General features: G+C 38.6%; 1 protein-coding gene across 1 annotated transcript; it reads right to left on the reverse strand.

Annotated features, from left to right (window-relative positions):
* Nucleotides 1-4,275: 4,275 nt before the first annotated feature.
* LOC308184983 (ADAMTS-like protein 1) lies at nt 4,276-25,500 on the reverse strand (the record flags this gene model as incomplete). Its single annotated transcript, XM_080572527.1, has 4 exons — nt 24,457-25,500; nt 19,790-19,919; nt 5,272-5,292; nt 4,276-4,315 (listed from the first exon to the last, which is right to left on the reverse strand). Exons 1-4 carry the CDS (start codon nt 24,863-24,865, stop codon nt 4,276-4,278), a joined length of 600 nt encoding a protein of 199 aa, XP_080428653.1. The 5' UTR covers nt 24,866-25,500.
* Between the last annotated feature and the right edge of the window lie 383 nt (nt 25,501-25,883).

Consider the following 25,883-nt stretch of genomic DNA (forward strand, 5'->3'; position numbering starts at 1 on the left):
GGTTACCATCAGTAAAAATTGCACATACATGTTTTATAAATGGTGATAACTACAAAGGACTCCAATGGGTGCTGTCTTTAAGTCACAGACTAGTAATGTGAAACCTCCTCTCTCCACTAAACCCATAACTACTACCATAGAAACTCTAAATACTTTTAAATTGATTCCTTTTATTTAATTGATGGGATTATCATATCTCCACAACTTGCCAGATTCTGAGAAGTCTTTGTTACATATTACTAGAGGGTCAGTAAGCTCCCGAACTTATGATGTTCCTTTTGCTAGAATATACAGGGAAAAATAAGTGGTTTTTTTGGGCGAAACAACTGAGTTGAGGAAAAAAAAAAAAAAAGAAAAGGATTAGTGGAAATTATCAAAGAAGAGAAGAGGAGGCTATACTGACAGGTTACATGGTATAGACCACATAGGCCTTGTTTCTTTACATCTGAGACAGTGGGAGGAATTCAGAAACCATCTTTTCTCAACAGGTGACATTTGAAAATGTAATGACAAATTCCCAGAACAATGTGTATGTTATGAAAAGTCATGCATACTTATGAGAACAATCTTTTTTTTTTACAATGATGCATATACATTAATGTATGTATCATTTTATATGTGTGTATATCTGTTTGCATAAAATGCAGACTGGTATTTCCTCTCTCATATTCAAACCACTGTCACAGAGAGGACACAGGACTACTGCCATGATAGTCATGAGTGTGGCTATTCCTTTTGACAAGGAAATTTAAAAGAATATTTGAAAGATTGATTTTGGTCACAATTTTTCATTTTTTGACTTTTTTTCTTCCTAATCACAACAAAGGAATTATTTTTAAGTAACCCTCAAAGGATCACCAAAATTGTTAAACAAAATGAAAAATACTTATCTTTCCCTCTGACTTTTCATCATATCAACCCATCTTATTCTGACCAGCTCTAGCACATTTAAGCACTACCCACAGTTGGCTAATGGCTGAAAGTGCAGTAAAACCCTGTGTGAAATGGTTTATATTAATAGCTGTTTATGAATGGTAAATCCACTGACTAATTCTATGACTTACCACAAAGAAGTGGTCAAACCACATTTACACCATGTCTTATCCATCATCATGTGTTCCGCATAAGCTCTGTATGTCATAAATGGGTAAATGGACAACATTTTTAATTCAAATATGCTACCTGTGGCTCTTCTGGACAACTTTCCCAGCTAAGGTTTCTAAATACCTGCAGAACAGAAGCAGTTCTCTAACTGGTGGGAAAATGGCACTGTGTTGAAATTATTGGTCTCTACTTTGCATTGATCACTTGAGCAGGCCTAAATAGCAAGACCAAACTGATGAACACAGGGGAAAAGGACCACTAGTCCTGAGGAAGGGAAATGTTGGAAAGTACTTCTCTTAACTGTGTGGAAAGAAACCACTGAGTTCTGCATACTGACAATTTCATTGTTTGATAGGGATAAGGCTAAACACATCTGTTATGTGCTTTTCAGATCAGAATTTTGTAAACTAGGTCTATTTCCACAGTTTCAATTTCTCCTCTCTGAAGTGTGTCACTAATGAGCTGTTGACCAATGATTATCAATTACCTCAGCGCTTTTGCATTGCCTGGTTCGGAGCTGACTATCCAACTCTGATTGACTGTGAGGTCTTGAATTCCGCCTCTCCTCCATTTCTCCATCCCAACCCAGATGATTTCATAGAATCATAGAATATCCAGAGTTGGAAGGCTTTATCAAGCTCATGGAGTCAAGCTCTGAAACTACTGCTCTTCAGCTTTTACTATACAACTGTCCCCAAACCCCACAGTGTGCTCATTAGGACCACATCAGGAGTTGAACTCGACCCTTGTGGATCCCTTACAACTCTGATTCTACGATTCTATTACCCATGCTTCCTCCTGTCACCTAAATTATCTCTGATTGTATTTCCAACAATTTTAGTCTATTCTACCAGCATTCTACTCTGCTCATTGTGATTACCATTCAGAAATTCTTGCAAATTTTTACCTTATAAAGATTTCAGTATGACTATTAATCCTGTCTGATGGCCTGGGTATTGAAGAAAAAGGCTCCTCCTGAGCTTAGCTAGTCCGTTGTTCCTAGATCTGGTAATGACAGAGATTGCTGGCTATAACAGTATGTGCCAATGACTAAAAAAAAATCTAGCTTGCTCTAGCAGCAAACAAATGTGCTCAAAATCACTTTTTTCAGCTTCTCCTTGATTCTCACATGGAATTCATTTCAGCATATTGATAACATCTATCCTCTGTTTTTGATAGGTCAATGAGGCGATTGGTTACAAACTTTAAATCAACAGAGGGATCACTGTACCTTTAGAGGATATAAAGAGCTACTGTCTGTCAGAAGCTCCACAGTATGGAGACCATTAAAAAAAGTGTATGAACTTCAAGAAATTTGCTTGTCAAATAAGTGAATTCTAAGCACTATTATGGACAATATTACCAGAACAAAAGCTGTTCTCTTTAAAATTGCTTTCTCTGAAAAAAAGAAATCAGTTCTGAGTGGGAAATTGCAATACAAAATGGTATAAGGGTGGGACATGAATCTAAGCAGTTTAAGTTAACTTTCAAAATACCATCAAATGAGATTTTCTATGTTTATATCTACCAGAATAGAATAATTGTTACATGATATTTGATGACAGCTCTGGGAAATGCAGCCACTAACAGCAGACTAAATGGCTAACTAATTCCTTCTGGTTGCTACTTCTAGGAGGTGAAAGGTTACTTCTGCATCTATCCAATTTCTTCTCTTGAGATTCCAAAACCAATAAAATTAGTTTGACCTGTCTTGCACCTATGGCTGCAAAAGTATCTGACTTAGCATCTGCTAATCTGCAAAATTTGGAGCTGACATCAGACAAAAAGAAATCTTGGCTAAAGGTTTTTGCTGACAATTATAAAGCAAAATGTCTCTGTCATTTCAGTCTATGTTGGAAAAATATGCACATAATCACTGTATTTAGAGAAATGACTTCATTTCAACAGGACATTTCTAGAAGATATTAAGGTTTCAGTATTCACAGCGCAAATGTGACAAATCATTAGTGCTCACTAGTAGACTCAATATGTGACAGATACTCCTGTAAAGTCAGTGTTCATCACCACTTAGCATACATTAGTGTCAGATTTTTTATGTAGGAATCAAAGCAATAGAGGCAATGATATGACAACTCTTTGTGAACTGCTCTAAACACTGACTACCATCAGCAAGATAATAGTAAGCTTAGAAACCTCTTGCATTATTTTCCATTAATTATTACTGTTGTTTATAAGTTTGCAACATATTACTGGTAAATCTGTGTAGATCAAACTCTTAAGCATTCATGAGTTATTGAGTGGTTTCCAGTCCTAGTGTATTCATTCTGTATTTATGTATATGTAGCCTGAAACTTCTCATGTAAAAAGAGAGCACCTAACAAAATCAAGATTTAATTTAAAAATAATGGAGAGAGCTTATTTTTCAGAACTAGCTAGACAAAATGATGGGAAAAATGAATATCAGAGCACATTAGTATTCCCTAACATGTGGATCCTGTGACCTTGATTAACACTGAGAAGCTCCAAGCATCAAGTCTGCTAGCTTCAGGCAATTACACCATTAGTACTTTTTTACCATATGTTTTCTTAGCAGTGAGATCAGAACTAGTGGCACTTAGTGGTAGGAGTTACAGAACCAGCTGAGCCCTTAGAATATCAATAATCAAATGCATCTGCTATGGGAGGACCATTTGTTTCCACGTCTATATTTGCACAGCACAAGTCAAGAGATAAAAACTAAAAATGACATATGATTCTTGCCTGTATCACAAAATCACTTCAGCAATTTTTGTGTGAGTGCAATCTGAATGATCTGCAGATACATGGAAACAGTAATACATGAAACATTGATCATTCTTGGTGACAGCCAGAACATGGAGCCTCAAAGTCCTGTGTAAAACATGTCATGCACTTGGGCATTTTACAGTTTTCATCCAAGCCTTTTCAAATAGATGCATCAAAGGAACAAGTCCATGGGTGTTCTCACTGAAAAGCATGCACTTAAAGAGGGAAAGCACATGCAACACAGAAACATTTTGCACTTACCTCCTCCACAGGACTCTGAGCACTCTGTATAGCCCTCATATCGCCAGTCATAGAGCTCATCAAATTCCTGCAAGCTGCCATAGAGCAGGTCGGTTTCCTCTGGGGTATATTCAGTTGCCTCTCCACTGCAAGGGCCACTGTAACAGGCTCTCTGAGACACAGGTTTTAGACCTTCACATTCATCAATGGGCAAGTCAGCGACAGACTGAGAGAAAGACAGGAGCACCTGACATTTCACAAGCCGCACCTGGCTGCCCACTCCACAGGTGACACTACAGGAGGACCAAGCCTCAGGAATAAACCTGTGAGGGAAAGAGCGAGCACAAGGTGAGCAATGTCCATAAACAACCAGGCAAGCAAAAGTAGCATAGGCCAGTCCAAGCCAAAGTCCGTTTAATGAAAAATACATGCTTCACCTTATCACCATGCTATAATGAAATACACATAAAAACCATGATGTAGGAGTTGAGCTGGCAACTCACCAGCAACAGTAGAAAGGCTCTCAAGAACTTTTGGAGTATCTCATCTCCAGATAGGAAGACAAATGCTGAGAGCACCTATGCTTATCCTAAAAGCTCTCAATGTAAGGAGTCCTGGAAACTCCTGATGTGCACCACAATCCCACTACTTTTTTCTAGGATTCAACCTAAAGCACCTTTGCCTTAGGTGATAACACAGCTATGTCATTAAAACTTACTAAATAGGCTGTTATATACTACGTACAGTGTTCTGAGGAAAATAATGTCAACCATTGAACCTGTGCTGCAGAAACTGTCTTTAAAACTTAATTCAAAACCATGAAAAGATAAAAGCCCACCATCTTTTTAGCTTTTTACTATTATTATTATTTTTCCTAGTGCATTTCATTTCCGTTCTCATTATTAAAAGAGTGTTCTATTTCTATTCTGGATTTTTCTGACTGTTACTCTTGTCTCTCTGATTAGGAACCCTTACATACTCCAGATTTTTGCCTCTGAAGGTCTATATATACGTTAATCAAAACACTTTGCAGCTATCTTTACAATAAGCAAAAAAGACCGAATTCTATACTTTTGGTGCCATTTTCCTCAAAAATGGCATTGCCTTCCAGGGCAGAAGGCAATACATACATCTGTTCCACAGAGTAGGTCTACCTAAAGCTATTGGAAATTCATTTCTTACCTTGAGAATCCTATGAACAGCCTGATAGGGAGAGAAAGGAAATTTAGTTTTGTGATTATCATCCTTTACAGTTTTTGTATGCACTTTTTTTTGTTGTTGTTGTTTAATCCACTACCTTTCTCTAGTTGACAAAAGGACCTTCCCTTCACTAAGGAAAAACCTGAATCCAAAACCAAGAGGGGAACTTGGTGCCCCCACAGCCTGTATGTACCAGGATCCCTCACTGGAACAACTTGGTCTCTTAGAGCAGATACTGTGCATTTCTCTACCCACTTTTTGTGGGTGCTTATAACATGTTGTTATAGCCCTCGTATCCATTGCTAGCACTATACACGGGAAGTAATACAATGGAAATAAATGGATTTTATATATTATTGGAACATTTGGAACTGTTCTTTATACTGCTCTCAAAACTGCAAGATTTCATTCTGAAGGAAAACCTTTGAGAAACTAACAATGAAAAGTGATTCCATTTCTCTATCCTAAGACATTCTATCTTGCAAATGACAAAGATTGGTTTTGTTTCAAAGACCGTTAGAGTCCAGTGGAGGGCCACAAAGATGATACAGGGTCTGGAGCATCTTCCCTATGAGGAAAGGCTGAGAGACCTGGGTCTGTTCAGCCTGGAGAAGAGAAGACTGAGAGGGGATCTCATCAATGTGTATATATACCTGAGGTGTGGGATACAGAGGGATTTGGCCAACCTCTTTTCAGTGGTTTGTGGGGACAGGACAAGGGGCAATGGCCACAAGATAGAGCACAGGAAGTTCCACACCAACACGCGAAAGAACTTCTTCACGGTGAGGGTAATGGAGCACTGGAACAGGCTGCCCAGGGAGGCTGTGGAGTCTCCTTCTCTGGAGATATTCAAGGCCCATCTGGAGGCCTACCTGGGCAACCTGCTCTAGGGAACCTGCTTTGGCAGGGGCATTGGACCCAATGATCTCTCATGGTCCCTTCCAACCCCTACAATTCTGTGATTTGGTGATTTTTCATTTTGAAGGGATTATAGTTTTTAACAGTACAGGTGGGCCACTCATATTATTTTCTCTGTGCTATTATTATAATACTGTTTTGATGCAGAAAACCTCCTGTCACAGATTAAACAGTCCATGTCAGCCACTGTGATTTAGATACTTTGATTAATTTGAACATAAAGCTTCTTGGCATGACAAACTAAGATGTAAAAATCTTAATCAGGTTACAAAAAAAGTCACTGTGGATGTCTTCATCAAAAGCCCTATTCCCTGTATTTTTTAACATTCAGAATTGTTGTGTAACTTTGCCTTGTTGAAGGGCTGCTGTATTCCAAACCAAAAGGGATTATATTTTGCCAGGCATTAAAATTACTCATTTAGAAAAACAGAGACACTTTACACACTCAGTATTTACACATGATGTATATCACCCATACAAACACAGGAACAAAAGAGAAAGGAAACAAAAGAGAAGTAAGAACTTTAATAAAGCATACTGGATTCTTTTTGAAATGATACTTGACCTACAAATGCCACATATTACTTTATTTTGCCCTTGTCAGCAACTCATAATGCAAATATTGGAATACCTTCAGGAAATTATATTTTATTCAGCTTTCCAGGCTCAATTTCTACATTTTAAGTAATACATTTGAAACGCAATTTTATTCAAATATAACTGCTGGCTGCTGAAGCACAGAGTGAATTGGTAGAACCAAGAGGTGTAAGCAGGAAAAAAAAGGGGGGGGAGTGGGAGAAAAAAAAAATACAAACAACAACAACAACAAAATATAAAATCTCCAAACAGGAGTTGTCATTATATACTGAACATTTATGTGATGTGAATGTATAGTATAAATACATACACTGGTTCCGAATTTTCCATCATCCTTAATTTAATTACAAAGGAAATTACAAAGGATTTGAGATATCTTTGTGTGGTCATTAATGATAAATGTTGCCAAATGGTGAGCACAGAACATAAAAAGTATGTGAATAATAAGCAGTCAATTCCATGGGTTTAAAGTTATTTGTTCTGCATATAGCATATCTTCCACTGCGCACTATTGTGCTTTTCTGTATGCTCACAACTGTGTCTTCTTTGAAAACTAAAGTGGCGGAGGTTTATAGAGAAGGAGATATTTTAGAAAACAGGAAATGATGGAGGTGCTTCAGATGTCATTGTACATTGTTTAATTAAATCCTGCTTTAACACCAGTCCCTGTAATAACAGCCATAATAAGTAAGACAAACACAATGGCTAGTTGCTGTGTTGTTACAGTAGTAGCTATCAGCCAAAGCCCAACTGGGCTAATTGCTGCACAAATAAAAACAAAAAGATGACTCTTGCCTCAAACAGATTACTTTGAATATTTTATGGCTCGTAGCAGACTTCCCAGTGATTAGCATGTTACTATTGCATCAAAAATCATCTTTTATTCCTCTGCACAGCAAAAATAACACTTTTTCCCTCACAGAAAAATGCAGAATTGAGTGTATTCTGAGTGCTCTGTTGAAAAGAGAAGTCTTTTGCTCCCACTTTAGAGAGAACAGTACTGGGTGAAGTGAAAGCTGGAAGGAGGGAACATCATGACCTTTCTCTGTTATGATTGACCTAACCATGCCTGCTGCTACCCAACTGCATGAGTGTTGCCTACATTGTGGCACCCAGCTGTAGCTGTGCTATGGCAGAAGGGCACCTCTGCCTACCATTCCCCTGGGCATCTGTGTAGGCAGCAGTTTTCTCAAGCTTGAAAGGAAACAGGTTAGAATGAAAGGTGGAAAACTATCATTTAAAAAAAAAATTAGAAATTGATGTCTCTTGTAAACAAATGCCTGTGCTTGTTTCCTTGACCTGGAGGCACTTATGGTGATGGACCAACAACCATTTCCCATTACAGAAACATGCTGGCAAAATAGCAAGCTCTGGACTTAAACAATGAATTGCATTTTTGGATGTTCTTTTTTGTTTGATAGCTGTTAATGCTTCACATTGTTCACAACATTAATGTTAGCTAAAAGAAATGGATTGTTGCATGATTTACCATGTGCACAAAAGCCTACAATGGGCCACACAGTGCTCTATGAGCAGAGGAAAAGAAATGTAATGCCACTGACATTAATGGACTTCTACAGGATTCACTCAGGTGTGGTACAGTGCAGGTTTAAGTTCATTGCTTTTGTAGGGTAAGACTTTTAAATACATTTTAATGTAACAGCAAAACTAACATATGGGTGTTTGTACATATACCACTTAATACAAATACATTGGTCAACTTTTGAAACACATTGCAGTCCAGCATTCAGGCTGTACACATACAATTTACCTGCAAGAACAAACAAATTTCAGCTGTTCACAGAATTGTAGGAATGTGTGAACACTTGGTAGGTGCCACTTGCCGAGTTCAGTTTTGCAACGACCATTTGCATTTGTCAGTATTATTAAGTATTAACGTTTACATTTGAGAATGCCTCTTTAGATAACAATTTGCCTAGTAATTTAAAAGAACTTATTTTTAAATTATATAGATGGAATGCACCAAAAAAACCCAGCTTCTGTAGACTAGCTGAGGCACGGCTAAGGATTGCTGTATATTCCCCTCCATGAAGTAACATATAGGTGACTGAGAAAATCAGAAGTGAAACCCAGTTCAGTTCCCAGTTGGAGTTCTTTCAAAACAACCAGCAGGTGGATCAGGCTGCTAAGATTGAAGTGGCTCAGGTGGACCTGGACTGGCAACATAAAGGTGAATTATTTATAGCCCGATGGGCCCATGACACCTCAGGCCATCAAGGTAGAGATGCAACCTACAGATGGGCTCGTGATCGAGGGGTGGACCTGACCATGGACACTATAGCACAGGTTATTCATGACTGTGAAACATGTGCTGCAATCAAGCAAGCCAAACGGTCAAAACCTCTTTGGTATGGAGGACGATGGCTGAAATATAAATATGGAGAGGCCTGGCAGATTGATTACATCACACTCCCTCAAACCCGCAACGGCAAGCGCCACGTACTTACAATGGTGGAAGCAACCACCGGATGGCTGGAAACATATCCTGTGCCCCATGCCACCGCCCGGAACACTATCCTGGGCCTTGAAAAGCAAGTCTTATGGCGACATGGCACCCCAGAGAGAATTGAGTCAGACAACGGGACTCATTTCCGAAACAACCTTATAGACACTTGGGCCAAAGAACATGGTATTGAGTGGGTGTATCACATCCCCTATCATGCACCAGCCTCTGGAAAAGTTGAACGATACAATGGATACAATGTTTAGCTGCCAGCCGGGTTAAACCACAACAAGAGAGTTCAATCAAGTGTTACCTGAGTGTTACCTGAAAAGTTACTGTGGCCCTTCATATTACTGGAGGTTGCTACAGGAGAGGGAGAGAAAGAAAAGAAAGAAAGAAAAGAAAGAAAGAAAGAAAGAAAGAAAGAAAGAAAGAAAGAAAGAAAGAAAGAAAGAAAGAAAGAAAGAAAGAAAGAAGAAAGAAAGAGAGAGAGAGAAGAGAAAGAGAAGAGAGAAAGAGAGAGAGAAAGAGAGAAAGAGAGAAAGAGAGAGAGAAAGAGAGAAAGAAAGAAAGAAAAACAAAGAAAGAAAGAAAAAGAAAAAGAAAGGAAGGAAGGAAGGAAGGAAGGAAGGAAGGAAGGAAGGAAGGAAGGAAGGAAGGAAGGAAGGAAGGAAGGAAGGAAGGAAGGAAGGAAGGAAGGAAGGAAGGAAAAAAACTGTCCTAGCCAAAGAAGAGGGATGTTTTAAGGGATCTCTGGGACTCTACCCAACTATGGAGAGTTTCTTCCCAGACCAGGTATAATGGCTTTAGACTACATAAGCATTAGCAGAGAACAAACCTGTCCAAGCTCAAAGTGGTTTTTAACTCTTCTGTAGATCATTAAAGTTCTTTGACTTTTCACAACTGGAGATAACATATCTTCATCACTGAAGATACATTTAACCAAAGTGTATGGACATTTATACTTATTCTCTCTGGTAAATGCATTTTTAATGGCAGCTCCGTTTGCAAGCAATCAAAGGCAGAAATGTTAACATACAGTTCACAATTTGAAGTGAAAATCTCCCAGAATTAAGAAGTGGAAATATCAAGTCTCAAAATCTGATATTATTTCAGCAGTATTGTGCATTCTTTAACTTACATATTTTATCACGCATTTCATTAGAGTGCCTTAAGGATACAATATTAAGAATGAGCTTTACTAAGGCTTTGTGGAAAGTATTTCCTGTTGAGCATGTACTCAGAAAAGATTTTTCAACATAGAGATTGCTTTCCCACAATGCAACCAGACCATTTTTTTCTTTATCAATGTTTTGTCAAGTTCAATATCTGGCTTCTTTTGTTCTAGTGCATTCCACAAAGAACATATATTTAATTGCTCAGGCAATTTAAATATATTAATAGTTTCAATTAGAAACTTTACTACAATGAAGAAACTTTACTATAATAAAGTTGTTTGGTTTTTTTCCTCAGTGGTTTTCTCAAAACAAAAAACGTCTTTGAATTTTTTGAAACTAATGTCAGTAAGGTCTGATCAGGTAAGAGACATAAATATGAATGTCTCAGAAAACATGATTGCTGAAAGATGCAAATTAATATGGAACCTGTCTTTTAGATCCTCCATGGTATCAATGAGAAAACAATTTTATGTATTTTTTTCTGTAAAGACTAAGCTGATTTTTTTCTTTTTTTTTTCTTTCTTTTTTAAATACAGTTTTGAGTCAAGTATGCAATTTGCCTCTGAAATTTATTCTAAGGATATTTTCCATACTTTTCCCAACAATTTTAAATGACATGCTTAAATGTTAGGACAGACAACTGCATAGTACATGGAGGGAAACAGAGAAAAAATAGCTGCTGGACAGATGTCAGGAAGTAATTTTTGTTTTATATAAGACATAGCAAGGCAAAGTTGTTGATATAAAAACCCTGAGGGGAAGGAGAGTCATTTAGAAGCACAGCTATGCCATCCCAGGGTACAGGCAGTAACAAAAGGAAATTGGCTTTTTGGAAACATCTTCACAGAGTGCCAAATTGAAAATGATTATTTTCAAAAGTGTCTTTAAAAAGAATTCAAGAATCAACAACACAGACAGAAAACCAGAGGAAATCTGTGGTAATTTCTGGAATCTCGGTGCTTTCTTACGGTCAGGAAGAGGGTAGGTGAAGCAGAACAACGGGGTTGGGACTATGAGTGAGGAGGCGTCTCAGCTCTGCAGTGCGTTTGCTGTGTGTCAGCCACTCTGCTCCTCCAGTATAAAATGAAGATGATAATTTTTTTTCCTGGCAAACCCAGTTTCAGTGAGGCATAGATGATTAGTGGTTGCTGACTGTTCTTATGATGTGTCAGTGAATGCCACAGAAAATAATTGTGGAAGACCACAGTGGCATTGAATAAAGCAACCAAGGGTTACTGTAGGAGGGGTTACATTACAATTTTCAGCAAAGGGCAGAGTGAAAGAAGAGATAAAATGAATACCAGGACTATCATGTAAACCAGCAATTAGTTGTCTCTTTAGGCTTACTGCTCAGAAACTTTTTACATTATTGTGCTCATTATGGCAATAACTAAATATTGCTGGCATTATAATTAGCAAAAAGAAAAATTGGGGCTGAATGATTGTGGAAATAAAAACTTTTTTTTTTTTTTTTGCAAACCCAGTTTTTCACATACTTAGAGGAGAAGCAGGTTACATCAACATTATCTAGTGTACCCCCTCTTCGATGTGGCAAAATCCAACATTTCAGGAGCTCAATGAATTGCAAGTCTGAACTATTCAACACTTCACAGGGTGGAGAGTTTGGGGGAGGGATTTTGGCTGTCATCAGCTGGTATCTTCTAATGAAAGGCGAAAGGATTATTTTTCTGCTTTGAGAAAAAGTCTGTTTAGACTTGACTTAACTGGATGTACTAAACACACAGAACAAATCTCACGTGCTGTAAACTGAACATACCATTCCTTTTATAATTCAAAAGCATTCCTCCAAAAAGAAATTTTCACAAAGATGTGAAAGGTTTTTATGCCACTCACCATTCCATGATACCCTCTGGAGCAACATCATTTCTGCCTCTAGATTTCATCTTCATCTCTGAGGTCACGTTTCCAGCAACATTGTTCTGTGTTTTTACCAATGGGATCTATTGTTTATGTACTGCCTGTCTCTGCAACACATTCATGTGGGATTCTCTGAGTCACATAATTCTAATGATGTTTTTACCAGGACATTTCAACATTTCAATACTGTGTAAAGACTTATAAAGGCATCTTCAGCAAAGATTCTAATTTCATGCAGCAGCTGTCTCAAAAACTTCATATTAGCAAGCTTGTAACATGTGGGATTCTTTTTATCACTTTGCAGTAAATGCCAGTCTGATCTACACAGGCATAAATCCTAGTATTTACCCAGAGCACTATCTGTAAGCCTACTACCAGAAATAATGTTAGTACCTCTGGAAAAAAATTAAAATTAAAATTAAAAAAAAAAAAAGGAAAAATCTCTAGCTCAAGCAAAACTTTACACCCAATGATCTAAAAGAATTCTCAAACATGAATAGCTTGTGTAGTCCTGCAGCAAAACTGCAAACTCCTTTTCCTCCCATCAAAGTTTTTCTTTTGGCATTCTCACTTAACTATCACAGAACATTCTTACCTAACACCACATCTAGCTGGTGCCAGAGGCAGGCCTGAGCAAAAAGAAACTTGAATTTAAATAAAATTTTACTTTTTTAATTGTTAATTTTTAGCTGATCTAACAAGAACAATGCAGTATAAGTCAAAGAACACAAAAGTCTAGGATATTAATCCAGAGGATTGAGAAATCCCTTCATAGCATAAGTCGTCAGTGATCCTAAGGTCCAATACACTTAGTGAAGTGAAAGTATATACAGTTTATTAGCCAAAAGTGTGCATGATAACTTTTATACACTTCATTCAAGAGAAAAAGAAGTAGCAATGAGTAAATATGTATGATTAAAAGGGCAACACTAAGTATCCTTTTAATCAGTAACAAAAGTCTCCTTACTTCATTACAAATTGGCAGCTGAAGCAGAAAATTGCCAATTGTATTAGTTTACAGAGATAGTATCTCTGTCTTTATCTACTGCCTAGCACAATGGGACTCCCAGCTAGACAGGAGCCTCTAGGCATTAGTGTGTTGCAAATAACAACAGGGACAATAATGTACTGTTGCCTCAGTTTTGAAACTTCCTTCTCTTTTCTACAGAAACTGGACCCCACATAATAATTCTGCTAGCTAGCTAGACCAGAAAATGACACCAGTTATTAACCAGCTACTCATGGCAGGAGAGGCTGCTAGAATCAGAGCAGCTGCCCCTGTGGAGCCATTACCTTTCAGAACAAAACACTCTTGCACCCCCATAGTCAGCCTGGAAAAAGTAAACGATGTAGGCAGAACTTAAAAAAAAAATATATAAGCTTGAACCAAAGCATCCCTGTGGAGAGAATGGCTTTGGATCAGTCCCTGTATGCATGGTATATATGGTAAAAACAAAGCATACTAAGCTGTTAGGTGTTATAAGTGAAGGACATTTTCTAGAGATACACAATGTTCGTCCTGACAGAATCCCTTTAAGCACTGCCAAGAAAATTGAATACTGCACAGGAGAAGTAAATACCCTTCTACACAAAGACCTCACAAACTAGTTCTAAAAAAATGAAATTGTTGTCATTTTTATGCGGTTAAACCATATGAAAGTGATACAAAAGAACTCTTCTTTTTTTTTTTTTTTTTCTTTCTAAAATAAACATTCATCAGTGTGGAGAGAAGTTTGCCTGGAAGCATCTTACTTAACATCTGACACCTGCCTGCATAGAAACATTACTCAGTGCACAAGGGAGTGGTGGCAGCTGTGTATATGCACATGCAATGGACTAAATCACATACTACATTAATATTGGCTGCCTCCTGTCCTCAGCCTGTGCATCCTGCATGGGATGCTGCATAGTGAGAAGAAGTCTAATGGGAGCACATACTTCTCCCTTTCTTTTCTGTTATTGATCTGGAGCTGTGTTTGTGGCACATCTTCCTATTTTATTAGTGAGAAAAGCTTTCATGAGAATTCTTTAGCAGATTTTTCTTGGGTTGAGTAAGTATCTTCAGTGTCAGGTCTTAAATACCATTCAGAATGTGATCTTCAACTTTGGGCAGCAGAGAGAATTAGTGTTAATCCTGGATGGGAAGCATTGTTTCCTGTGAGGCTACAGGACTAAGATGAGGACTCCAAGGTGAGTTCCTGGCTTTATAATCGAACTAGTTTCAAAAAAAGGGGCATAAAAAGTAATGATTTAAATACAACTAATTTTCCATTCAGCTGTTAAATTATTCACTGTAAAATCAGACTCCTTTGAAGTGAAGTGTGAGAGCTAAGAATGGATGGTAAAACATTGAGTCGTGTCTCTAGGAAGTAATCTCCCTACTTCCATAACTCAGTCTGTGTTAGAGATTAGAGATAACATTAGAAATACACGAAAAGTATGCATATATCTCAGAGGAAAAGTGAGATGTAACTAATATTTGAAAAAGTTGATACTTTATTAAGAAATAAAACTTAAAAGGTAAAGTTATTTGTAATTAAGAGTAGCAACAGAGAAATAAGTCATACTTAGTTGTTGTCCAGTGCTAGTCCGACAAAATTTTACAGCCTAATTTTCAGTATTTCTAATGTGACAAGGGAGCAGAACTGCTCTGTGCAACAGGCAGGGTAAGATTCAGGGGGCTGCTGTGCACAAGGAAGAGTAAGGATCTTTTCTTCAAAAAACATCTTCCTTGCAAGTGAAGGTAATCCATTAAAAGAGAAGCCTATGCAGCCAACACATGCATGCAGATCAAAGGCTCAGTGAGAGTGTTCTGGGAGATGACAGAAGTGGCCTGCATTCACTCTCTAGGCTTATTGGTATCAGTGAATATTGCAGTTCATTATAGCTGAAAGTGGCAGAGAGCCAATATTTATATAACAGAGCCAAATGGAGGAAAATACAGGAGGAACTCAGAGGTCAAAGAAGAACAGAGGGTAAATGGAATATGCAACAACTCTACAAATGGCAATTTTGGTTGCTGGAGTAACTTTCTGACATACTTCAAGCAATATATGGTTCCTTACAGCAAATAACTCTTGCTGCTCCTTGAACTGAAGGCAGAGTTCATCAACCATTAGATCAGGTCAGAAAAGAGGGTTTGTGTTTTTATGCCAACATTTTGAACAGTCAGAGGTTGTCCAGTGGGTCTTTCGAGGGACTACAGCAGATGCAGAATGCATATGGGGCAACATGAATGGCAACTTCAGGTAAGTGAATCTGTTTGGCAGAGAACTGTTTTGAGAGATTAGCAGGCATACTGAATACAGAAATGTATCTCACAGAAGAATTTTACATTGTGTGATAATTGAGACACTGAGATAAATGGTAGCAATGGCTGTGTTTGATATAGGTGCACAGACCAGATTAGGCATGATAAACAAATGAGTTGTTTTTTGGCTCAAGTTTAGACTTGGGCTAATGCTCAAAGCATCAACTTCTTACGAGGATGTTGTTCAGTGCTTCATGTGTAATACACTGAAACTAAGTCTTCTGTAACCCCTTTCAAAGATGAATATAGTAAACAGTTGTGAAGCAGAGTATGTAGTGTAAAGGTGGAAATCTAGTTAAGAGGTAATACAGGAAGGTTTGAGGAATAAGACAGAAAGTGCACAAATTGTACTTGTAATGGCAGATGGCAGGCCATGAATGAGGACTGCAGGGTGGAACACGTATTTTGGAAACTACAGTGGAGCAGGATAATATCCCTTGCCCTAAACCTACACCAAAGTAATGCAAAAACACAAGAACCACTAATTTGTCAAATATATTGTGCCTACCAGTTTATGAAGTCCTCTCGCACACTTCTCTGAAGAAGTAGAGGGAGAGTTTAAGTTCAAACCCCGCTACCCAGACCAGAGCTGCTTTATGTCCAAAGCTCCCTGTCTCTGTTCACACTGGTGCACTCCATGCTTGGCTCTGTCTTGTAAGCCAACACCTTTTCATAGGCCTAAGTTTATGCCATATGGAAAATGTTAAAAAACAGCTGTTCTTGAAGAAGAAATCAACAAGCTTGCAGATACCAGAAGACAAAGAAAGAAAAAGCTCAGCAGGTGAGAAGGATGGGCAATGAACTGATCATTTGTAATCTGTACAATATCTAAAATGAAGCATTTTAGAAATGAGATTGTTGGAAATACATGTAAATGGCTTGGAAAGAATATACAAGAAACCTGACTTGCCTATCTGTAAGATCAACATTCATGAACATGTGGTTTTGTTCCACTGAGCAATAGGACTCTCCTCAAGTCCAAAGATTCCTTTCCTGAAATGATCAGTCCAGGAAAGAAGAGAAGGAGATGTCATCACTAGACTGAATGGACAAAGAAAGCAGATTCATGAATGAGGCAGTGTTCAGACAACAGTGAGTGGGCTTAAGTAATTCTCTAACAAGTCCAAGTTTTGTGAGCAGTACTGCCACAGAAACAGCAGATAACATGAGCTTCTTGCTGACCTGGCTGGCAGTATTACAGGGATAATATTTTTGTTAGGATGAACTGTTCTTGAACTATTCTAGCAGTGCAAAAGGTACAAACAGGCTGTCTTTCAAAATCAGGCATGCATCTCTCTCTCTCTCTCTCTCTCAGCAGGAGAAGAGGAGAATGTATGTATATACTTATGGTACTGTGGCTGTGTTGTGGTTTAACCCGGCTGGCAGCTAAACACCACACAGCCGTTCGCTCCCCCTCCCCCCTCCCTCTCTGGGATGGGGGAGAGAAACGGGAAAGTGAAGCCTGTGAGTTGAGATAAAGACAGTTTATTAAGACAGGAATATAATAATAACAATAATAATAATAGTGATAATGATAATAGTATTACTAATAATAATGTGTAAGAAACAAGTGATACACAATGCAATTGCTCACCACCTGCTGACCGATGCCCAGCCTATCCCCAAGCAGCCGGCGCCCCCACCCCGGCCAGCCACCCCTATATATTGTTTAGCATGACATCAGATGGTATGGAATACCCCTTTGGACAGTTTGGGTCAGCTGTCCTGGGTCTGTCCCCTCCCAGCTCCTGCTGCACCCCTAGCCTGCCCGCTGGCAGGACAGAGCGAGAAGCTGAAAAGTCCTTGGCCTGGTGTAAACACTGCTCTGCAACAATTAAAACATCAGCATGTTATCAGCGCTCTTCTCATCCTAATCCAAAACATAGCACCCTACCAGCTACTAGGAGGAAAAATTAACTCTGTCCTAACTGGAACCAGGACAGGCTGAACTTGAGAGATTCCCAATGCCTGCTTATGTTTGAATGTTTTTTCTTTGCAGTTCTTTTTGCAACACCCAATTTTTGCAACAGTCAGGCAATGCAAGAATCTTGTTCCAAGGGCACATCCAGACCCAATATTGTTTCTTTAACTTCCCCTTTGAGACCCTGATGCTTGTACTGATAATCTATTTAGTAACTTACTCATTTTTCTGCAATAAAAAAATGGAGTTCCTCATGCAGAGTGAGAATGTTCTAAACTCATTTGACAACGAAATGAAACAGACATAATTAAGTTTTTAGATTCATGGGAGAATCTACCAAGATTTGAGTCTAACCCAAAAATACATGAAAGGAAAGGTTATGGTTATATTTAAAATGATGGTGTCAGAGAGGTTACTACGTATAAAATCAAATTTCTAATAAAACACTTTGTATCTCGACTCAAATAGCTGTAACAGTACTGATCTGTGGGCACAATGCAGGGTCTATAGAATGGCAGTTTAATACACTTCTCCCCTAACTTTCTCTGAATGAGAAACTGTTTCTTAGATCTTGGAGAAAGTCTTAGCTTTAGACAGTACAGTCCGCTTCCTTGTGGGAAGAGGAATAAACTTGTCTGACATATAAGAACAACTTTGTTTAGATCAGGAGCTGTGACAGTGTGACTACTATAAATGGTTGTAGCAGGTTGTAGTGGGGTGGGGGTCTGTACATTCTCTTATGCAACAAGTGATAGAACAAGAGGAAATAGCCTCAAGTTGCACCAGGGGAGGTTTAAGTTGGGTATTAGGAAAAATTTCTTCTCTGAAAGGGTTGTGCGGCGTTGGAACAGGCTGCCCAGTGAAGTAGTTGACTCACCATCCCTGGAGGTCTTCAGAAGATTTGTAGATGTAGAGCTTAAGGACATGGTCTCATGGTAGACTTGGCAGTGCTAGGTTAATGGTTGGACTTAATGATCTTAGATGTCTTTTCCAACCTAAATGATTCCATGATTCTATGATTCTCATTAAATTAAAAACAAAAACGAATCCTCTGTCCAATATAGTTAAAACAATACAAATCTGTGGATAAGCTGGGTAGTAATTAAATACATTGTCATTCACCTCTCTATAAGTGCTTCAAATTGTTCCCAGGGCTGTGAATGAGTAAGCTCTACAAACAGTTGGTGACATTGTGAAATAAGTCAGCTTAGCTACATTTCTAATGAGTAATTGCACACCACAAACTCCTCTGTCAGTGAGATTTTGAATGCTTAACAATGTTAGCAGAGAGACTAGGAAGTTATCAGGAATGGATCACTTAATTGAAGATGGAAATTTTAATGGTCAGAAATAGAACAGCTTACTCTGCTACTGCAGATATGACAGACCTACTCGGCAGATTCAGCACACTTTGTTTAATCAGTCTCACTCCTTCTATAGGTAGTTAATTCACTCCAAATCAAACTGTAAATGAAAACACCTCCTCAATTTATTTCAAGTATGAATCTTTACTTATGTGTAAGTATTGTACAGAATTGTACAGTACATTTTCAGCAGTTAAGGCCACATTTTTATGCTTCTTTTATACACCTCATCTTCTCATCATTCAATATTTATTAGTTAAAAAGTATTGGGCATTCCTTTTAAACTGATACAATAAGTTACTTCAACAGTACTGTAAATGGAAGATATAATGGTTGTTTTCTTTTCCTCCTTTTTTAAAAGGAAGCGATGATGCATAGTAAAACAATCCATTTATAAGCCCCTGTAGCTAATCTCACAGGATAATGCTACTGAGAAGAAATTAATCCTGCCACAAAACTTTTGACCTATCACTGAATTTGGCTCAAGAACAAAGGCATGCTCTTTATCATTATTCTTGGGAAAACTTTCTCTCTAGAGTGAAATCCTGCCATTGAGGCAGTGAATTAATACTCTCAAGAAAATTAAGAATATATACAGAACAAGCTAAGAATTAGAAATTAATATCTGAAATGCAGAAGTAAGAGCATGTTTGTTCAAAATATTGAAAAAAAATCAAGTGGTAGCAAATATTAAGTTTTAGTTTATACACACATTTCCAGACCTAGCATCTAAGCATCCTAACCAGATGGATCCTGCTTGCCCCAGCTTCATGAAGAGCTTTCTGATTAGTTTGCCATCTTCACTGATGATCACACCTCTCCTACGTCCTGAAAACATATACTCCTGGTGATAAGATACAAGATGCATACCTTGGGGGGCAGGGATCCAGGCTACAGGCTTTCAGCAGCTGTGGAGGACGGCGGCTCATTATGCACAATGTTTCATCTGCAGTCTCCCTGGTTTGCTTGTTCAGGCAGGTCACCACAGCCTCCTGGACACCTGCACACAAAAATGCATGGTCACTGCCAGCTCCCGGTACCCAGAGGGGCATCCAAGGGCAGAGACAGCCCCGCAATTCCTTTTTTCTCCTCTGTTGGGAACAAGCCTTCAATTGTAACTCTTGTAATTTTCCTGTAACAGTCACACATTGCCTACTGCACCTTATATGTCTGGTTTCCCAGCTGACAGGGAGATGGTCTAATCAAAACTCTGCATGGGATGCTGGGCTTGTCCTTGCTCTCATTCTCACTGTGTGTCTCAACAGCATTGAGAAGTCTGTAGGTTCGTTCACTACTTACCTTGCCTGGGCAGAAAAATGTACAGTGCTCTCCAGTGATGCCTCCATTCATAGTATGTGCAGTCATGCTGTTTATTTGTCAGCCAGGCAGGTTAGGGTGTAAAGATAGCCTTGATGTTGGCACGCTATATTTTAAGAAACTAAGATTACTCTAAGTACAAAAGTAAAGCAAAACAAGGTCAAGTATCAGCTATTTTTCTATATCCAAACTAACACCTGCACTGGAGATGCAAAACTGCCAGGTGTGTCTGAGAACTGGTACAGAAGAGGGGTAGCTGTGAGGACTAAGAGAGAAGTTGGAAGATTGGATGATTAGGCTACAACTTGGAAAATGCTTGTTGATACCAAATTTGTCATGTACTCTTATGCACGCCAGTTACTCTGTCTCAGTTTTCCTGTAAAATAGGCATATCAAGATTTTTTGGATCACATGGTTAGAAAGATAGAAAATCAAGCATTGCAGCACTACATGTTATAGGAAAGACTACTTAGTGAAAGAAGTCTGCTGGATCTACTTCTTCCCCGGGGGTTGTGTGGATAGTTATTTGCCTAAATTCCCTAAAAATCTAATCCACAGTGGTTCAAGCAAGATAGAAGTATGCTCTTTACATTCATCCCAACCTCCTGAGTTGGGAAAAGGTTAGCTGAACTCACAATTGCATCATCTTTTCAAAATCAGCAATTAGTTTTCCAAAATATCTTACAATCTTTTGAAGATACCAGTGGGGGGAGGGGGGAAGAAGAAAAGTGGGAAGCTCAAACAGCTCCACGAGCAGTGTAACAGAATCATCAATGCTTTTTGCTATTTCTAACGCCAGAACACGTCATTAGGCAAACAATGACATCATATTGCTCTACAGGACCAAAGAACTGTAGCTCATCATAGGTTCTGCACTCCTGAAATCATTCGTAGATTCATTCCTCTTATTCTCAGTACAGGCTGAAGAGAGGTCCACAGCAAAGTGGCATGCTGAACAATTTATAGGTTTCTATGTGCTTGTGCAAGCCTATTCAGGACATGCCTGTGACCCTATCCCCAAGCATTATCCCTGCTGTACTCAGGTGCTGAAAAGAAGAAAGAAACTTGACATTTTGGGACATTTGGACATTTTTTCGACAACAAAATTACTGAAGACTCTTAAGTCAGCCAACATTGCTATGGGTTTCATTCTTCAGAAGATGGCCGCATACTTTCAAACAATTTTTCTATTCAAGTAATCTCCCCAAACACATTTATACATAAACAATATGTTCTCTGCCCTGTCTTGTTCAGTATGTTTCCAACCCAATTGTTTTTCTGTTGAGTATATTGCAAAACGAGGCATATGGACTCCCCCCTGGGACAGACTGCTCCTGTCTGCAGAACAGAAGCAGTTCTCTAACTGGTGGGAAATGGCACTGTGTTGAAATTATTGGTCTCTACTTTGCATTGATCACTTGAGCAGGCCTAAATAGCAAGACCAAACTGATGAACACAGGGGAAAAGGACCACTAGTCCTGAGGAAGGGAAATGTTGGAAAGTACTTCTCTTAACTGTGTGGAAAGAAACCACTGAGTTCTGCATACTGACAATTTCATTGTTTGATAGGGATAAGGCTAAACACATCTGTTATGTGCTTTTCAGATCAGAATTTTGTAAACTAGGTCTATTTCCACAGTTTCAATTTCTCCTCTCTGAAGTGTGTCACTAATGAGCTGTTGACCAATGATTATCAATTACCTCAGCGCTTTTGCATTGCCTGGTTCGGAGCTGACTATCCAACTCTGATTGACTGTGAGGTCTTGAATTCCGCCTCTCCTCCATTTCTCCATCCCAACCCAGATGATTTCATAGAATCATAGAATATCCAGAGTTGGAAGGCTTTATCAAGCTCATGGAGTCAAGCTCTGAAACTACTGCTCTTCAGCTTTTACTATACAACTGTCCCCAAACCCCACAGTGTGCTCATTAGGACCACATCAGGAGTTGAACTCGACCCTTGTGGATCCCTTACAACTCTGATTCTACGATTCTATTACCCATGCTTCCTCCTGTCACCTAAATTATCTCTGATTGTATTTCCAACAATTTTAGTCTATTCTACCAGCATTCTACTCTGCTCATTGTGATTACCATTCAGAAATTCTTGCAAATTTTTACCTTATAAAGATTTCAGTATGACTATTAATCCTGTCTGATGGCCTGGGTATTGAAGAAAAAGGCTCCTCCTGAGCTTAGCTAGTCCGTTGTTCCTAGATCTGGTAATGACAGAGATTGCTGGCTATAACAGTATGTGCCAATGACTAAAAAAAAATCTAGCTTGCTCTAGCAGCAAACAAATGTGCTCAAAATCACTTTTTTCAGCTTCTCCTTGATTCTCACATGGAATTCATTTCAGCATATTGATAACATCTATCCTCTGTTTTTGATAGGTCAATGAGGCGATTGGTTACAAACTTTAAATCAACAGAGGGATCACTGTACCTTTAGAGGATATAAAGAGCTACTGTCTGTCAGAAGCTCCACAGTATGGAGACCATTAAAAAAAGTGTATGAACTTCAAGAAATTTGCTTGTCAAATAAGTGAATTCTAAGCACTATTATGGACAATATTACCAGAACAAAAGCTGTTCTCTTTAAAATTGCTTTCTCTGAAAAAAAGAAATCAGTTCTGAGTGGGAAATTGCAATACAAAATGGTATAAGGGTGGGACATGAATCTAAGCAGTTTAAGTTAACTTTCAAAATACCATCAAATGAGATTTTCTATGTTTATATCTACCAGAATAGAATAATTGTTACATGATATTTGATGACAGCTCTGGGAAATGCAGCCACTAACAGCAGACTAAATGGCTAACTAATTCCTTCTGGTTGCTACTTCTAGGAGGTGAAAGGTTACTTCTGCATCTATCCAATTTCTTCTCTTGAGATTCCAAAACCAATAAAATTAGTTTGACCTGTCTTGCACCTATGGCTGCAAAAGTATCTGACTTAGCATCTGCTAATCTGCAAAATTTGGAGCTGACATCAGACAAAAAGAAATCTTGGCTAAAGGTTTTTGCTGACAATTATAAAGCAAAATGTCTCTGTCATTTCAGTCTATGTTGGAAAAATATGCACATAATCACTGTATTTAGAGAAATGACTTCATTTCAACAGGACATTTCTAGAAGATATTAAGGTTTCAGTATTCACAGCGCAAATGTGACAAATCATTAGTGCTCACTAGTAGACTCAATATGTGACAGATACTCCTGTAAAGTCAGTGTTCATCACCACTTAGCATACATTAGTGTCAGATTTTTTATGTAGGAATCAAAGCAATAGAGGCAATGATATGACAACTCTTTGTGAACTGCTCTAAACACTGACTACCATCAGCAAGATAATAGTAAGCTTAGAAACCTCTTGCATTATTTTCCATTAATTATTACTGTTGTTTATAAGTTTGCAACATATTACTGGTAAATCTGTGTAGATCAAACTCTTAAGCATTCATGAGTTATTGAGTGGTTTCCAGTCCTAGTGTATTCATTCTGTATTTATGTATATGTAGCCTGAAACTTCTCATGTAAAAAGAGAGCACCTAACAAAATCAAGATTTAATTTAAAAATAATGGAGAGAGCTTATTTTTCAGAACTAGCTAGACAAAATGATGGGAAAAATGAATATCAGAGCACATTAGTATTCCCTAACATGTGGATCCTGTGACCTTGATTAACACTGAGAAGCTCCAAGCATCAAGTCTGCTAGCTTCAGGCAATTACACCATTAGTACTTTTTTACCATATGTTTTCTTAGCAGTGAGATCAGAACTAGTGGCACTTAGTGGTAGGAGTTACAGAACCAGCTGAGCCCTTAGAATATCAATAATCAAATGCATCTGCTATGGGAGGACCATTTGTTTCCACGTCTATATTTGCACAGCACAAGTCAAGAGATAAAAACTAAAAATGACATATGATTCTTGCCTGTATCACAAAATCACTTCAGCAATTTTTGTGTGAGTGCAATCTGAATGATCTGCAGATACATGGAAACAGTAATACATGAAACATTGATCATTCTTGGTGACAGCCAGAACATGGAGCCTCAAAGTCCTGTGTAAAACATGTCATGCACTTGGGCATTTTACAGTTTTCATCCAAGCCTTTTCAAATAGATGCATCAAAGGAACAAGTCCATGGGTGTTCTCACTGAAAAGCATGCACTTAAAGAGGGAAAGCACATGCAACACAGAAACATTTTGCACTTACCTCCTCCACAGGACTCTGAGCACTCTGTATAGCCCTCATATCGCCAGTCATAGAGCTCATCAAATTCCTGCAAGCTGCCATAGAGCAGGTCGGTTTCCTCTGGGGTATATTCAGTTGCCTCTCCACTGCAAGGGCCACTGTAACAGGCTCTCTGAGACACAGGTTTTAGACCTTCACATTCATCAATGGGCAAGTCAGCGACAGACTGAGAGAAAGACAGGAGCACCTGACATTTCACAAGCCGCACCTGGCTGCCCACTCCACAGGTGACACTACAGGAGGACCAAGCCTCAGGAATAAACCTGTGAGGGAAAGAGCGAGCACAAGGTGAGCAATGTCCATAAACAACCAGGCAAGCAAAAGTAGCATAGGCCAGTCCAAGCCAAAGTCCGTTTAATGAAAAATACATGCTTCACCTTATCACCATGCTATAATGAAATACACATAAAAACCATGATGTAGGAGTTGAGCTGGCAACTCACCAGCAACAGTAGAAAGGCTCTCAAGAACTTTTGGAGTATCTCATCTCCAGATAGGAAGACAAATGCTGAGAGCACCTATGCTTATCCTAAAAGCTCTCAATGTAAGGAGTCCTGGAAACTCCTGATGTGCACCACAATCCCACTACTTTTTTCTAGGATTCAACCTAAAGCACCTTTGCCTTAGGTGATAACACAGCTATGTCATTAAAACTTACTAAATAGGCTGTTATATACTACGTACAGTGTTCTGAGGAAAATAATGTCAACCATTGAACCTGTGCTGCAGAAACTGTCTTTAAAACTTAATTCAAAACCATGAAAAGATAAAAGCCCACCATCTTTTTAGCTTTTTACTATTATTATTATTTTTCCTAGTGCATTTCATTTCCGTTCTCATTATTAAAAGAGTGTTCTATTTCTATTCTGGATTTTTCTGACTGTTACTCTTGTCTCTCTGATTAGGAACCCTTACATACTCCAGATTTTTGCCTCTGAAGGTCTATATATACGTTAATCAAAACACTTTGCAGCTATCTTTACAATAAGCAAAAAAGACCGAATTCTATACTTTTGGTGCCATTTTCCTCAAAAATGGCATTGCCTTCCAGGGCAGAAGGCAATACATACATCTGTTCCACAGAGTAGGTCTACCTAAAGCTATTGGAAATTCATTTCTTACCTTGAGAATCCTATGAACAGCCTGATAGGGAGAGAAAGGAAATTTAGTTTTGTGATTATCATCCTTTACAGTTTTTGTATGCACTTTTTTTTGTTGTTGTTGTTTAATCCACTACCTTTCTCTAGTTGACAAAAGGACCTTCCCTTCACTAAGGAAAAACCTGAATCCAAAACCAAGAGGGGAACTTGGTGCCCCCACAGCCTGTATGTACCAGGATCCCTCACTGGAACAACTTGGTCTCTTAGAGCAGATACTGTGCATTTCTC

The sequence above is a fragment of the Anser brachyrhynchus genome, assembly GCF_964034855.1.
Source record: "Anser brachyrhynchus genome assembly, chromosome: W".
NCBI classification, from domain to species: domain Eukaryota; kingdom Metazoa; phylum Chordata; class Aves; order Anseriformes; family Anatidae; genus Anser; species Anser brachyrhynchus.